Raw genomic sequence first — 17,384 nt, forward strand, 5'->3', positions numbered from 1 at the left:
ACGGTCTCTTTACACATATTATAAGATGATATACATTCTCATCTGTCTTTTACCCCACCTAGGGACCGTCAGCGTCCTCGTATCATTCCCCTTTATATTTAACCAGTGCCTGGGCTGCAGTCCGAACACTCCACAGTGGGCCAGTCTCACCTACTTTACCCCCTTCATCGTCATATTCCAGTTTGGATGGGCGGCCACCCAGATTTCCCATCTCTCCCTCATTCCCGAGCTGGTGTCCTGCGAGCATGAGAAAGTGGAGCTCACTGCATACAGGTAAACTCATGCAGCTCTCTGCGTGTAATGATCAACCATTCTTGTAACGCTTGTTTGGAGGACTTTGCCTGTAGTGCACGGTATGATGTCTTGGCTTTTTATTGTATTTTGGTTGTATCCCTCAGGTATGCCTTTACAGTGATAGCCAACATCACAGTGTATGCAGTGGCCTGGCTGATGTTTCATTTTCAGACTCAGGAAGGAGATGATCCTGCCATTACAGAAAACCTAGGCCCTGTTGACATTCCCGTTTTCAGAGTGAGTGCCAAACTTTTATTGTGCTGAGGTGAACTCTGTCATTTAATCCTGCATTACAAAATACCCTATGAAATCCAAATTTTGTGAACATCTATATGCTAGTGTATTCCTAAAAGTTGTTGCATTCAAGGTACACTTTTGGGAATTGAATCCATGACCTTCCATTACCAGGCTATACTTTAATTTAATTAAAGAGCACCTATCATGGAATTTTGAAACTTACCTTTCATGTAGTGTGTAACATAGATCTAAGTGAACAAAAACATCCTGCAAAGTTTGAAATATGACAGTGCACCGTATATATAGTTATTTTCTTTCAAAAGTAAGAGTCGACTCTGAGTCATTTTTAAGAATCGTTAGAAGACCGAAGCTTTTTCTCTGACTAGATGACGTCAACTTGTCAAGTTATTTGAATACGATACGCCCACTTATTGCGCTCCAAGACGCCAGCGAAAACTAGAAAACATCATGGCGACGAGACGCTGTGTTCTGAAGTGCCACTCAAAAGCAAACTTTTTTCATCTGCCCAAGGATGAGCATTTGAAGACTAAGGGCGTTTTCACACCCGAAAGTCCGCACCAAGGTCCGAACCGAAGTTCACGTTTTGATACATTTGATACTTTTGGTTAGTTTTGGTTTGGTTTCACATTGCAATTATGCGAGCGCACTAAAGAACTTTACGTGACACACTTGCGTCCACTCGTCATCATCTATGTGGGCTGCATCTTGACATTGATTGGTTTGTAAACGGACGTGTGTCTGACGTCAGCGTCTTTGACACGAGTGAATAAACGGATGCATATCGTTGCCACTATTGAACAGTGCGCATTGTTGACTATGTTCTTTTCGTCACGTTTAAAAGTGGACATTTCAAGCTTTATATACACATATTTCTCATGTTTGTGAGACAAGTAGCTGCTGAGTTTCGGTTTATTTGAGACGCGCTCAAGTTCATTTGCAAAGCATGCGATCGCTCCCGCGATTATTGTCTGCTATAGACTATTTGCTTCTTATTTATTAAATCCAGGTAATTATCTGATGAAACATTGATTAAAATGAAGATACAATTTATACCAAACGAAATTCACTTTAAAGGGGCTATATGCGTTTTTCTGAAATTTAAACTCGCGACTGACACCTGTGGCCAAAAAACAGAACTGCTCTCATTTTCTGCTCGCTCTCGCAGCGGTGGTGACGTCACATCCGCAGACAGCGCGGGAAAAGATGACCCGCCAGAAAATAGGAAAAATAGGATACAGGCTTATAGGTGCACCCACTGTGAGCGGACAAGGTGTCAGTATGCTCATCAGGAGATGTTTGAGTCATAAATGGTAAAATAAAAAGGCTATTGTTACGTTTATTTTGGGGAAAAAGTTGCATATAGCCCCTTTAAAGAAAGGTTCATAAGCAAAATCATGCAAAATTTCGTTCAAAATCATTTGTGACCTTGTCTTCTGACATATTGCGCATCTTTTCACTTTTCATAATCAATGTAGCCTAGATTGAATTTAAAAATAACATTATAATATTTAAACATAAACAGGAACTTCCTGTAAATGGTCTGAAAGTACGAACCATACATAAAATGCTTTCACACTAGAAACGAACCGAACCTTTGTTCAGTTTGATCCGGACCGAGACTACCTCTTTTTGTCGGACCAAATTTCTTCTGTTTGGTCCGGACCGTGGTACGGGGGAGGTTTCACACCTGTAATTTTGATTCGGACCAAACTGAAAAGTTTGAAAATCCGGACCAAACAAGGTAGGTGTGAAAACGCCATAAGTGGCTTGAAGACAAACCATACATCGTCGCGATTGTGTGTTTATTAGTCTTCAAATGTCTCTATTTGCATGTTTTGCGATTTCAGGAAGATTTTATTATGGACTTCTATTATGGCACATGGTATCTTCTTCGTCTGTCTGTACATGGACTACATGTGCACAGAGCGCCCTCTGGCTGCCAGTATGAATTGAAAACAACACATAAGAGACTCAATCGCTCATGATTAGGCTACATCTGCGCATTTTGAGGAAGTATTGAATAAAAAATACTCCTCTGTTTAGAAATTTGACACAGACATATGAGAATCTATCAATATGTCTCCTCATCTGCACACTTTTGAACTAAAAGCCCTGAGGGATGATGATTTGTCGCGAGTCTTCCTGAGGAGAATAGAGGAGGTTTTTTTATGAATGAGATCAGCTGAGGCTCATATTACAATCAAACGGTACTGACGCGGTTTTCATATTCATAACTCCTGACACATATTAAAAAATTACTGTCACTATAAGACTTTGATGGGCGTTCCGTTTCCGAAAATATCTGCACAGACCATAGACGGCACAGACTATACCAATCACAACTGACTGGGTCATCGGACCAATCACCGCAGATTAGCATCACGTAAAGGCGGGGTTTTGAAAAGTGAATCACTAAAGGAATCATTTGAGAATCGCTGTCAAAACAGGTAAAAATAAATGCATATAAGAAAACTAAAGTCTTTTGTCATTGCATGCATGCAAAACTGTTGTTGGGGACTTCTAAAACAATATTTTGAACATTTTAAATGCCATAATAGGTGCTCTTTAAAAGTTAGATGACCCAACAAATCTGGGGTCCGTTCTTCGTACGTCGCTAACTGTTAGCTGGATTTGATTGTTGACGATTTGGCATGATCTTGGATTGTTTGGTTCTTCGAAGCTCATCCTGGACTTGCTGTCATAGCAACAGAGGCCTATTGCACAAAACTAGGATAAGGGATTAAGCCGGGATATCTTGGTGATACTGGCTCAATTTATCCGTGATCCGGTTGCACTAAAGCTGGATAGGGTGGCAGTTGGATGTTATGGTATAAATTACCATGGAGATTTATTCTGTGGAGCTAGCCTGCTCCAGACCAGGCTAAATTCCAGGATCTATTTAATCTCATCCCATATGTCAGTCAGCAGTCACCACAAACGGAAACCAATAGTTATTCCACTGCCCACTACACATTATCACATATAACTAGACCCACTGTCATTATTTAAACGTTTGTGATCATAATTTCAATAATTTTGGATAAATTATGATTTTTAGATGATGTTGCTATCATTAGATAATTTACGGTTTCCCATAGACTATAAGGCTATATATAAAAATGATAGAATATTAGGGCCACAGAGGAAAAAAAAGAAAAGTCACAGACTTCGAAAAATTAAGTCATAATATTGTAACCCGTTGTTTTAGAGGAAGACGGTTGTTAAAATTACAGCTGTGGGGCATTTCGTGGAATTGTTCTTCAGTATGGTTTCACAAACAAGGACATACTTAATCTTTTGGCACATCAGCGTCACATTGTCATAAGTATCAGGACTGTAAAAAGAATATGCATCTTTTCCGCAGAAAGAACCAGCCTCATAAATGTATGACTTTTTCCTTCTTCCTCAGTGTGGCCCTAATACTCGGTCGTATAAAATACACATTCCATATAAATATAAAAACACAAAGTGTAACATTAGGTTCCTTTATTGAATAAGGATAAAACAAAGCAGGTAAACCATCAGCTCCTTTCGAAACTGAAGTCACACAGTGACTCAACAATACAACAAAAGGATAAATACACATTCAAAGATATATATATATATATATATATATATATATATATATATATATATATATATAAACACACCCCGCTTGTCTGCACACTGAAATAAATGCAGGACAAATCCATACACATCAACTGAACAGACAAATGAATGGAAGCAGTAGCCTCCCTGCAAGCTTGTATTACACACAGTATACAGCACAAACATCATAAGAGGCCAAAAAAAAAAAAAAATCGGTGGACAGCATAAGAAGCAGAGTACAACGGCTAAGATTAAACTGTACTACTGAGCGTAGTAATTATGTAAGCCTTTGATAATAATTTCAATTTGATAATTGAATTTGATAATAACAATTTAATTTTAATCAAAGCCTTATACAGTGTGATGGGGTTACTTTACACAATTTCACTCATATCTGTTGTCCATTTCAATTAAAAGTTAAACTGTTTCATAATCAGTGTACAACTGCATTTTTGGAGATGTGAATTAACTATTTGGATTGTAATTGTGCTGTTTCAGCGGAGCGGTGAGTGTGTAATTGTGCACTACTTACGCATTCAGGAGGTCTGCAATACTTTTTCTCTTTGCTTTATCACTGTGGCGGTGTTGCCTTTCTTCTTAATTATGTCTTTTACCTCCTCGTATGCCTCCATGAGGATTTGTGCCTCCAACGGGGAAAAGTACGCCGCTCTAGTTGCCATGGTGAATCAGTGAATCTGTGATCGGTGGCGGGTCTATTTGAGTGAGCCGTGAGCGCTCACCTATCCAAGATTGGTTTAACCTGGCTTGATGAATCCGTGTCTGCTCATCCTGGCTTGGTCTTTGTGCAACCAATTAAGCCTGGATGCACTTGTTTTGGCTTCATTGAGCTCAGCTCAGTCATTTATCCTGGATGTCTTAATTCTACTTTTGTGCAACGGGCCTCAGGTCCGTAAACTCGGGAGCAGGCTTATTTCATGTAAACACGATTAGATTGCATCTTTTTAAGGAGCGTTGATACTTCAAATCTGTCCCAGCCACTGCTACTTTAATACAAGAGTTCCTTACTGAACCTGGGGCAATAATAATTTTAAATAATAATAATAATAATAATATAAAAATGTATTTGAAAATGTTATAATGTTGTGTTTAATATTATATAGACACAGCCAGACACTTAATTGAGATTTTATTTTTGATAGAATAATTACTTTATCACATCAGTCTTACACTTATGCTGTACAGTTACTCTGAGCCTGAATTAATTTAAATAATGACAGATATTATGGGATGGCTTGATGCAGCGCAGGAGATGCAGAGAACTTGATCTTGACCCTTAAGAAACTTTAATTAATGCTGTCACGTAACAAATCGGCTTCAATCTGAATTAAAAATTAAATAAATTGCTAATTACAACTTTGAAATAAAAATGTAAAGGGTGTACAAATACTATAAAATTGTGAATATAAATAATAATAATAAAAACTGTGCACATTTCATTTATTTTTAATAACTTTTATGTTGGTTTGGTCGTTTGGCTGTTTCCTTTTTTAATATGTTTTTTGCCAGGTGGCTTTTTTTAATTATATGATGTCATTACGTTGCTGTCTTGCCGCCAGCCAATCGCTGCATTGCTGATGGTGGTTTCGAGTATCTATGCATCTGCCCTCTTCAGTGAACACAGGAACGCGCAGTATTCTTAGATAACTTAATGCAGATATTTTAATCCAATCTGCAAATTCGTTTGAAGAACCAAATTAGCCAGAGATCAGTTATCACGATTAAAAGATCTGGGATCTGTCTAATCATCTCAGATGTATTAAGCGAGGTACGAAGAACGGACCCCTGGACAGAACAGCTCTGACAAGCTTCATGCAGTAATTTTTTTTTCACACTCAGAATCTAAGTCTTGTAGTGGTGTGCATTGGGGCTCTGTTCTCGCTGCTGTTTCACCTGGGCACACGGGAGAAGGGGGCACGTCCCCTTCAGGAAGAGGATGACTCTAGTCCTGGGGAGCGCCAGCCACTTCTTCACAACGCCACTGTGGCCCTACCCACTAACCCACTGCAGTGGCAGCATTGGCTGAGACAGCCATCATTCTACCAGGTTAGTAGCCAGTACCCATGTTACTCTTCATTGGCATGTCATTTAATGCTCCGCTTTTGTGAATAATTTGACACCAGGTTATCACTTAATCACAGTATTTTAATCTGTAATTGACACATTGTTGTGTCACATTGTTGACAGTGAGTTGAAACACCAGGGGCCAGTTGCATAAACTAAGCCATTATGTTAAGACAGTGTCTTAAGATCTAGTATGAACCACTAGCAGTTAGGCACGTGGCATTCAGTCTTACTTTTCGTATCAAATTAGGCCAGTCTATGTTTTTATGAAACTGATTTTAAAAAGTTATGAACAGTCTTAAAGAAAAAAAATGATGTTTAACTTGTAAGACTAGTCTTAACGGTTTATGCAACCGGCTACAGGTTATCACTTAATCACAGTGGTGTGGAAATGTTCAGGAAACAGTATTTAGTAACTCTCTGTTATAACTGACTTGAGAAATGTAATCTCTTCTCTAAACCCTGCTCTATTCAGGTGGCTTTACTTTATATGTCCACCAGACTGATAGTGAACCTGTCACAAACATACATTTCCATGTATCTCACCTACACACTACTGCTGCCAAAGGTAAGAAAACGACTTCACTTCTCACCTAGTTCGGCAACAAAAGCATTAAAGGGTTAGTTCACCCAAAAATGAAAATTCTGTCATTAATTACTCACCCTCATGTCGTTGGACACCCGTAAGACCTCCGCGTTCATATTCGGAACACAAATGAAGATATTTTAGTTGAAAGCTGATGGCTGAGAAAGGCTTCAGATAGGCCTCCATTGGCATTCAGTACATTAATACTCCCAAGACCCATAAAAGGCACTTAAAACGTCGTTAAAACCATCTCACCACAGTGGCTCTACAATAATTTTACGATGCGACGACAATAGTTTTTGTGCGCAAAAAAAAATCAAAATAACACCTTTATCCAGCTTGTTATTGTCTTCCGTGTGTGCCTCCACGACGCATGCGCGAGAATATGACGCAGATCCGGCGCTCGGACACATGACCCAGAAGGGATTTGTTTACAAGCAGAGGAAGACGCGCGTGTCTAAGCTGTTGGATTCTACATTGATCGTGCTTTAGGTCTCAGCGTAGTTCTCAAAATGGGGCTTAAGTGTGCATTTCATGGATTCCCAAACGCTGGCGCTATGTCATATTCTCGCGCATGCGTTGTGGAGGCACACACGGAAGACAATAACAAGCTGGATAAAGGTGTTATTTTTATTTATTTTTTTCACACAAAAACTATTGTCGTCTCATCGTAAAATTATTGTATAGTCACTGTGGTGAGATGGACTTTGTAACGACGTTTTAAGTGCCTTTTATGGGTCTTGGGAGTATTAATGTACTGAATGCCAATGGAGGCCTATCTGAAGCCTTTCTCAGCCATCAGCTTTCAACTAAAATATCTTCATTTGTGTTCCGAATATGAACGGAGGTCTTACGGGTGTCCAACGACATGAGGGTGAGTAATTAATGACAGAATTTTCATTTTTGGGTGAACTAACCCTTTAAAGAAAACAGACTGTGATCTCATTTTGATCCTCTGTCTTGCAGAAGTACATAGCCACCATTCCCCTGGTCATGTTCGTGAGTGGCTTTGTTTCCTCATTTATCATGAAACCTCTCAGCAAGCGAATAGGCAAATGCGTGAGTATGAGTTTGCATTTCTGACTTTTGATTGAAATATAAGCCATAATTACTCTTCCCATCGTTGGAAGTGCTTAACAATACCAGTCGGTATTGCTGTGTCATATACGTGTGATCTTATTTATGAGTTGAGAACACACAAACGCCACCATAAAGTCATAATTACCAGTGAGGAAACACTTGATTTTTAAGTTGGAGGTGTGTCAATTACAGATTTAAATACACAGATGGGAGCGTAATACACACACCTGATGTGCATCCATGGCTGTTTTTTTTACATTTTGCATTAGTGCTAGAAATCTTCCTGGGGCATCCCGAGGTAGAAACAGAAAAATAAATGGAAAACAATTAGCGTAGCTGCTGTTAATAACATTTCAAGCAATAGATAGTCATGCGCATTTTGATCTGATATAACTGAAATGCAAGGATATGAGCAGTGGCGGTGTTTACGTATGGCAGAGTATGGCATTCAGACAAGCAGGGGAAATAAACCGCTCATTATGCTGCTCGTTAGTTCCGTTGCAGCTTTGAAAAGCTCATTTAAACGGCGTGTCCTAACCAGACGCGATACGACAAGGTTTTTAGCGGCAACCCAGACTCGACCCGAGATCAAAATTCCAAAATCACAGCCAATCAGAAGAGCATGTGGGTGGGCTCTATCTGCAAGTGCACTGACTGCGTTCACAACAAAATGGAGTACAATAAAGTACAGTATCGAATTCCTAAATCTTACACCAGTTTAGCATGAAAAATACATACTGAGTAACTGAAACTATTTTATTATCATAGAATACACTTGTTTGTTCACCTTGAGTTGACAGTTTGCACAGTTGTTTCCTTTAATTTTATTTTCAAGATCTGAGGTGAATTATCCATTGTGGCTTTCAGTAAGGCTATATACTAAAGATCACGAAAAATGATATTCAAACTCTAAAAAAACTCATTAAATAAAGCACATAATCTGCACTTGTCATACTTTGTTGTTCCAGCCACAACAGCATAGAAATAAAAACTGTTTGTAAAATAGAATCGTTCGTGAATCGATGTTGCGGCTGGTTAGTACAAAAACTGATTAACATGGAAAAGATAATTTTTCTCGTGTGTCGTGTTTAGTTAGGCCACAGTGAAGGCTTAGGGCTGTTTCAGTATTTGCAGTGATTTTGTATTGTTGTTAAGTGGATTTTTGTCCACGTTTTGTTTAGATATAATGTAATTATTTGGGAATGTCGTTGTTGTATGGCCTGAAGGACTCATGCCATACCCTAGGTTTTTGTGAAACGCCGCCATTGGATTTGCATCTTTAATCTAGATTTACAGGGGAGAGTGTGTCTGAGCCCCGAATATTATCAGACCGGCTATTCCAGAGTTTAATATACCTCCCTTCTATTCTTAAACTGCTGTAAACCTGCTGTAATTGCCACAAAATATAGCATTTGGAATTAAAACATTACAAACTAATTCTTGTAGCCCTGATATTTATAAAGTTTTAAATGATATTTGAAGAGTATGTATGACTTTTAAAAGCAGGGTGTAATGTCTATAAATAATTAACATAGATAATTATAATTAAAATGTATGGATTCCACAAGTTTTAAGAGCTGAATGTCCTTCGGAATGTCCTTATTAAATAATGCATTGACTGTTACAGTCGGTCATTATTTACTGCATAAGGATTTTTGCAAATATTTTGGGCGCATGCTTCAGATATGTCAGTCAGCACAAGTAAGATAGTTTTGCATGAGTTTGAAAATCCCATTTTATTTGTTCAGACTCATGCCATCGAGAATTCGCTACGAATATGCACAAAGTTGTAATGCTGCGCTTTACAATGATACCAAAGTCGTTGAGAAACGAGCAGAGAAAAACGGCAATTTTTCATGGATTTTGTTTTTCAGAAAACAAAGGAAAGATTTAGGAAGCTACACCCCTCAGAAAACATACAACTGAAGATAATTTTAGATGTTTAATTACGATGTGGACTGGAGCATTGTGATCGCTGGACGAGGGTTTAATGAACTAATTTTTGAAATGTTTTGCTTGTTTTGTTTTCACTCGTAATTAGCCCGTGCGCATTCAGACTCATTTTGCCAGCACTTGTCACATTTTCAAGCTTGGCATAGCAGGAAAACTGTATATAAATTCTAAAATGACTATGGCATTGTAACATTTTATTTTCCATGTCAGGAAATGATACTTTTAAAATGAAGCTACCCCATATATCAAGGTTTTTCAAGAGAGTCGAACCCAGATTCTTCTTCTTCTTCTTCAAAAAAGAGAAGTGGTTAATCAAATTAGAAATCCTGGGTTAGTTGTTTTTGTGTAGCTTATTTAAAGCTTTTTGTGTCTTATCTATTCATCTTGAGGCCTCGCTCTAGACTGTTCTCGCCTATCCATATTTCAAAGGATCATCTGAAAATTAAAGAAAGGAAAAACAATTCACTAGACAATTTCATGTATAGTATTGGAAGTTGATACAATATGCTAGAAGGTTTTTGTTTACACTAAAGTTTTCCTTGTTCCTTATTTATAGATGACTTATTTTTTGGGACTGTTGCTGATTCTGGCGTTTTCCTATTGGGTGCTGCTGGACACACACATGGGAGAAAAGGTGTACGGGGCATCGGTCCTGCTAGGGGTGGGGTGTGCCACCATTCTGGTGATGTCGCTTGCCATGACGGCTGAACTCATAGGAGATCAGACAGTAAGTGTTGATATCAATCAGTGTTGAGTAACCAAAAACGAACAGAAAACCGCTTCAAGCTGTTGTTTTAATTAACAACTTTATCTGTAACAAAATTGAACCAGTAAGAAAAGCAGATGTTTGCAGAAGTGAAAATGGCATGTGCTTCAACGTGACTAGTTTCAGAAGTGTTAAAATAGTCACCCGAAACTAAAATTAGTTTTTAAAGACGTTATTGATATGACTTCTCTTTTCCTCCTGACAGCAAAGTGGGGCTTTTGTTTATGGAGCTATGAGCTTCACAGACAAGGTGGCTAATGGTCTGGGAGTCATGATCATTCAGGCGCTACACCCCTGCCGGTAAGTGTGTACTTGCCTTCATGAACGCATACTAGAATGTAAAGTGAGTGAGACTATAATTTTTTACTAGTGGGTGCAGGACACTATAGTTAATTTATGGAAATGAGGATGGCAAAATAAAGTAAACTGTGATCTATTAAAACATTCTTCATACAGTGGACTACCAGTAAAATTGATACAAATTTGTGACCAAAATTATTCAGGCACTTTGACCTTTGACCCACTTTTGAGTATTTCACAATCTGCTCAGTTACTGGGATTTTCACGCACAACCATTTCTAGGGTTTATAAAGAATGGTGTGAAAAGGGAAAAAACATCCAGTATGCGGCAGTCCTGTGGGCGAAAATGCCTTGTTGATGCTAGAGGTCAGAGGAGAATGGGCCGACTGATTCAAGCTGATAGAAGAGCAACTTTGACTGAAATAACCACTCGTTACAACCGAGGTATGCAGCAAAGCATTTGTGAAGCCACAACACGCACAACCTTGAGGCGGATGGGCTACAACAGCAGAAGACCCCACCGGGTACCACTCATCTCCACTACAAATAGGAAAAAGAGGCTACAATTTGCACGAGCTCACCAAAATTGGAAGACTGGAAAAATGTTTCCTGGTCTGATGAGTCTTGATTTCTGTTGAGACATTCAGATGGTAGAGTCAGAATTTGGCGTAAACAGAATGAGAACATGGATCCATCATGCCTTGTTACCACTGTGCAGGCTGGTGGTGGTGGTGTAATGGTGTGGGGGATGTTTTCTTGGCACACTTTAGGCCCCTTAGTGCCAATTGGGCATGTTTAAATGCCACGGCCTACCTGAGCATTGTTTCTGACCTTGTCCATCCCTTTATGACCATGTACCCATCCTCTGATGGCTACTTCCAGCAGGATAATGCACCATGTCACAAAGCTCGAATCATTTCAAATTGGTTTCTTGAACATGACAATGACTTCACTGTACTAAAATGGCCCCCACAGTCACCAGATCTCAACCCAATAGAGCATCTTTGGGATGTGGTGGAACGGGAGCTTCGTGCCCTGGATGTGCATCCCACAAATCTCCATCAACTGCAAGATGCTATCCTATCAATATGGGCCAACATTTCTGAAGAATGCTTTCAGCACCTTGTTGAATCAATGCCACGTAGAATTAAGGCAGTTCTGAAGGCGAAAGGGGGTCAAACACAGTATTAGTATGGTGTTCCTAATAATCCTTTAGGTGTGTGTGTATATATATATATATATATATATAAGATGTTTGATATAAAAATGTATATTTAAATTTTAATTAAAGTGTTTGTTTACGTGTGGGATTTCTCTCATTCAGCACAATGGTATGCTGTCCTGACTGTGTGTGGTATTACCACTATGTCATGGTCATCGTCACCGGTGGAGTGGCCGTTTTAGCAGCACTGAGCCTCTGCGCGATCCTCATCTGGCCTATAAAGATTGTGCACTGTAAGAAACTCAATTAACTAACTTCACAACTTACTTCTCACTTGTTTCATTCATGCACTTCCCTTTTTGACATACTCTTTTTAATAGTGTTACTCAATAACCTCTTCACCTCATGGCTGACACAATGTTTTGTATTTCAGTACCTAATCGAGATCATAACAGTTCAATAAACAGCAAAGACTTTAAGGGTGAGGGCCATGTCAGCATCTGAAATAACAGTCAGGAATCTCAATGATTTTCTCCTCAAAAAACAATCAGAGACATCAATCATCCACCTTTAAATTAAAGGGGTCATATCATGAGGTCAGTTTTCCTTCTTTGGAGGTAAAGGATTGTGTCAATTTTTGTTGGATTTATTCAGAATGAATCCAGTTAAATCCATTCCAAACCCCAGAAGAACTAATGATAATATGTGGGAAAATTTGCCAAACCCTGTGCTGAGGTGAAGAAGATGGAAAATGGTTATGATAAACTAAAATACGACATTTATAAATGGATTTTATTTTTCATAATTAAAATATGATATGACCCCTTTTAAAAGGGATTTTTTTGTTTGGCAGACAATAAAGGGTTGATTTCATACTTATACACTACTGTTCAAAGGTTTGGGGTGGATCATACTTTTTAATGTTTTTGCAGTCGCTAATGCTCACCATGGCTGCATTAATTTGATCAAAAATACAGCAACAACACTAATATTGTGAAATAATATTAACATTTAAAATAACTTTTCTATTTTAATATATTTTCAAATGTAATTTATCACTTTTATGGCAAAGCTGAATTTTCAGCATCATTACTCCAGTCTTCAGTGTCACATGATACTTCAGAAATCATTCTAATATGATGATTTGCTGTACATGAAACATTTCTTATTATTTATTTTGGAAACAGTTGCTGCTTTTATATATATATATAAATCTTTTGTAACATTTACTGTCACTTTTGATCAGTTTAATTAGCCCTTGCTAAATAAAAGCATTGATTTCTTAAAGAAAAAAAAATGTACTCACCCCAATCTTTTGAACAATGGTGTACATGAACTTATACATGTAATATCTAATGTTTGTATTGATTTTATTTTTATTTTTAGATCTGCCTGAGGTGACTGGTCTTATGGGGAGTGATGGAGAGGACTCGGAGAGCTCTGAACAGCCTTCAGTCAACTGAACGCTCAGCACTCGCAGGGAAAACAGGTCTACACTTCCGTCACAGTGGTGAAGGTTGGAGTTAAAAATCAGGTTTTGGTTCAGAATAATCTTTCACACTGGCCAATATTTTAAAGTCTATAGAGCGATCGCATCCACATTCTACAATACAGGTTTCATCTTGTGTTCACTAAAGACAAAGATGTGGTGAGGTTCATTTTTAGACGTGATTAGTTCATATTGCTCATCTTTTCTGTCATTGTTTCTTATTTCTTAGTTCTCACTTAACCGAACAGCCTTTATAGACAGATACTTTATAAAGGGACTAACTTTTTTATGCACATTATGTCATGTTTATTTTTTTATTTATGATTATAAATTTAGTTGTTATTTAAATCAAATCTATGAAAATAAGGGAATTTATTTATGTACCTGCCATGAAGGCCAATGCAAGACGCACATGCTATGATGGATGCATGATTCCATCTATCTTTTCCATAAGGGAATTCATGAAAAGGGAAGAATTGATCTTTTTGAATGATGCATATAAAGCCATGTGATACATGTTTTTTTGCTGTTAGGGACCAGAGAGCCAATGATGTGCTTTTTCCCCTATAACTGACATGTGTTCTGCTCGTATGATTTACTGAACAGAATAAATGTTCTTTATGAACAGACATTCCTGTATCTTGAGTTGATACATTATAACCTGTTTTTGTAACTAGTTACCCATTAGCAGGAATGCAGTGTCAGTGTGAGTAGATGTAACATCTGGTCAGCTGATTTTGCGTGAGGCTTGAGACTTTAAGCACTTAAAATAACTCATAAAAGCTGTCACTCAGTTGTAGCTGAAATCAATTTAAATGTATTCTATTATAGTGATAATGAATCAGCAAAACCAGGATGTTTGTAAAAAAGACAATAATTGTATTTTATTATCTTTGACGTCTTGTCTTGTTTAAAATGCCTTTTAAATAAAAGTGGTTATTTCTAATTATACGGTGTCTGTGATAATGAATAGGATGTGCAAAAACAACCCCAAGGAATAGAGACTGCATATTGCAGGAATTAATACTTTTATTCAGTAAAGACATTTTTAAATAATGTTAAAATCTATTACAATTCTAAATGTTCTCTTGAACTTTCTATTCATCAAAGAATCTTGAAAAAAATGTTTCACAGTTTATACAAAAATATGACGCAGTTTTCAACATTGATAATAAGAAATGTTTCTTTCTTGAGCATCAAATCAGCATATTAAAAGGATTTCTGGAGGATCATCATGTGACTGAAGACTGGAGTAATGATGCTGAAAATTCAGCTTTGCCATATAAATTATAATTTAAAGGTGCAGTGTGTAGTATTTATGAGGATCTATTGACAGAAATGCAATCTAATATACATAACTATGTTTTCAGTGGTGTATAAAGACCTTACATAACGAACCGTTATGTTTTTATTACTTTAGAATGAGCCATTTCTATCTACATATACCGTGGGTGCCCTTTACAGAGAGATCTGCATTTTGTGCCGTCATGTTTCTACAGTAGCACTAAACGGACAAACTTCTCTACAGAGCGCCAGTCACTCTCTGCTCTCATTACATTTTTGTCCTGTGTCGGCCACCGTAGCTTCGAAGGGAAGGGGCGAGCTGTGAACAGTTGCATTTCGCAACCTCGCCGCTAGATGCCGCTAAAATTTACACCGTGCACCTTTAAAGTGTAACAATATTTCACATTATTGCTGTTTTTACTGTATTTTGATCAAATAAATGCAGCCTTGCTGAGGAGAGTGGCAGATATATACATCGATCAGGCATAACAATATGACCACCTTCCTAATATTGTGTTGGTCCCCTTTTGCTGCCAAAACAGCTAAAGCTAAACTAAATCATAATACTTATTAATGTTAATAATATACTAATAGGACTCCACAACAACAACAAAAACATTCAAAAATGTATTGTCCCTGTTTTTTAATTAAAATATAATAACAAATGAGATTTGAGTGATATTTTGACCACTCAAATAGGAAATGTCCCCGGTTTCCATTTCAGAAATATGGTCACTGTTTTCACTACATTAGTTTGAATCACTACATTTTAGTGATGAGAAATATTTGCAATAAATTTAGTCATGGATTATTATCATTTAAAATGTTCAAAATAGTTAATTTTTTTCAATTGTTTGAATTTTGTATGTGTTTATCTGTTCCAAAGTTTAATAAATCAGACACTGATGGCACAGTGCTCTGTTTTAAGTATTTTTTTCCAACCAAAAATGCTTTGCACTGGTTAGGGGGTACTTGGCTGAAAAAATATTTCACAGGGGGTACATCACTGAAAAAAGGTTGAGAACCACTGCACTAGACCCCTGAAGGTTTGCTGTGGTATCTGGCACCAAGATGTTAGCAGCAGATCCTTTAAATCCTGTAAGTTGCAAGGTCTCCATGGATCGGACTTGTTTGTTCAGCACATCCCACAGATGCTCGATTGGATTGAGATCAGGGGAATTTGGAGGACAATTCAACACCTCAAACTCGTTGTTGTGGGCCGCAAACCATTCCTGAACCATTTTTTACCTTGTGGTAGGGCGCATTATCCTGCTGAAAGAGGCCACAGCCACCAGGGAAGGGTGTACATGGTCTGCAACAATGCTTAGGTCGGTGGTACAAACTCGCTCAAATCCTTACACTTGCCCATTTTTCCTGCTTCTAACACATCAACTTTGAGGACAAAATGTCCTCTTGCTGCCTAATATATCCCACCCACTAACAGGTGCCGTGATGAAGAGATTATCAGTGGTGTGTGACCTGTATGTACCTGCTGTATAGTTTTTGTCCACAAGGTGGCAAAAGAGTCCAAGAGGTGATACAAGGTCTTGTTTAAAATGTCCAATAATGCCTGTTGTGTGCCGGCTATGTAGGTGCTGCAAACAATTACTCATACAAAAGGGGCTCATTCATTTATTTTATTATTGTTAACGCATTATTGTAATATAACGAGAGGGTTTTTTTATTGCTTAAACATTTGATAATCATACACGCGTCTCTTGCTGGTGTATTGTGCTTCAGCACATTTGCTGATGTAATTTCTCTTTATAAAACAGCGTGGGTAATGTGTATGGTTGCAAAAATAAGAGGTAACAGACATGAGATTTTTGGTTATCCAAAGTTGTTTTTTAATGTGAAATGCATTTTAGTTACACCTCTGATCTATTCATCTCCTGTCATGTACTACACACCTCAAATGCCCATGGGAAAATCCCACCGAAACATTTATTAATAACATCTTTGTTTTGAAGCTTAGGAAATAAATCCGAACCATACGTTCAGCTGTATCCTATTAAGGAGCAATTATCACTAATTGGAACAGCATTTATAGAAACCGCTGTGAATTATCCATTGTGTTCTTGTGCAACAATAGATTGTTTCAGTGACACTGTACTGCACAGAACACAATAGTTAGCAATGACTTGGAGTTTTAAACGATAACTGTTGTGTTGAAGTCACGTGTCGGTACAGATGCGGCCTATTTATTTTGGGCCGGTTCCTGCAGAACGTGTTCTAACTGTTAAAAACACGAGACGCAGGACAGTGGAGCAGCAAAATACAAATTAATAAAGGTCTAGAGCAGGGTTTTTCAAAGCTGAACTTATTTGAACTTGAACGCCTCATGTTTAGAACGCCACGTCATGCACGAGACGATGCCAAAGACGCGAGCACAGCTTGTAGACCGTGTTTACATTGAAAAACAGTGGAAAATGCGTTCTGTGTGAATGGCCCCTATGAGTTCTAACAGAGAAACCTCCAGTATTTTTGGAGTTGGACTGAACTCTGATCTGTGGGTCATCTAGTTTTCCCATTGTGCAGTACT

At 38.0% G+C, this 17,384-nt stretch overlaps 1 protein-coding gene across 2 annotated transcripts in view; it reads left to right on the plus strand.

Annotated features, from left to right (window-relative positions):
• Window positions 1-14,506, plus strand: part of mfsd12a (major facilitator superfamily domain containing 12a) — a 17,230-nt gene extending 2,724 nt beyond the window's left edge. The window contains exons 2-11 of one of the 2 annotated variants that reach the window (XM_079820140.1): window positions 63-273; window positions 399-531; window positions 5,998-6,204; window positions 6,698-6,790; window positions 7,775-7,867; window positions 10,398-10,568; window positions 10,813-10,907; window positions 12,232-12,362; window positions 12,503-12,550; window positions 13,456-14,506. In XM_079820140.1, coding sequence (XP_079676266.1) covers window positions 63-273; window positions 399-531; window positions 5,998-6,204; window positions 6,698-6,790; window positions 7,775-7,867; window positions 10,398-10,568; window positions 10,813-10,907; window positions 12,232-12,362; window positions 12,503-12,550; window positions 13,456-13,532 — 1,259 coding nt within the window. In that variant the 3' untranslated portion in view covers window positions 13,533-14,506. The remainder of the gene's footprint in view (window positions 1-62; window positions 274-398; window positions 532-5,997; window positions 6,205-6,697; window positions 6,791-7,774; window positions 7,868-10,397; window positions 10,569-10,812; window positions 10,908-12,231; window positions 12,363-12,502; window positions 12,551-13,455) is intronic. The other variant, XM_079820141.1, reaches the window with a different exon arrangement.
• Window positions 14,507-17,384: the final 2,878 nt, after the last annotated feature.

This window comes from Gobio gobio (assembly GCF_949357685.1).
Source record: "Gobio gobio genome assembly, chromosome: 6".
NCBI lineage: Eukaryota > Metazoa > Chordata > Actinopteri > Cypriniformes > Gobionidae > Gobio > Gobio gobio.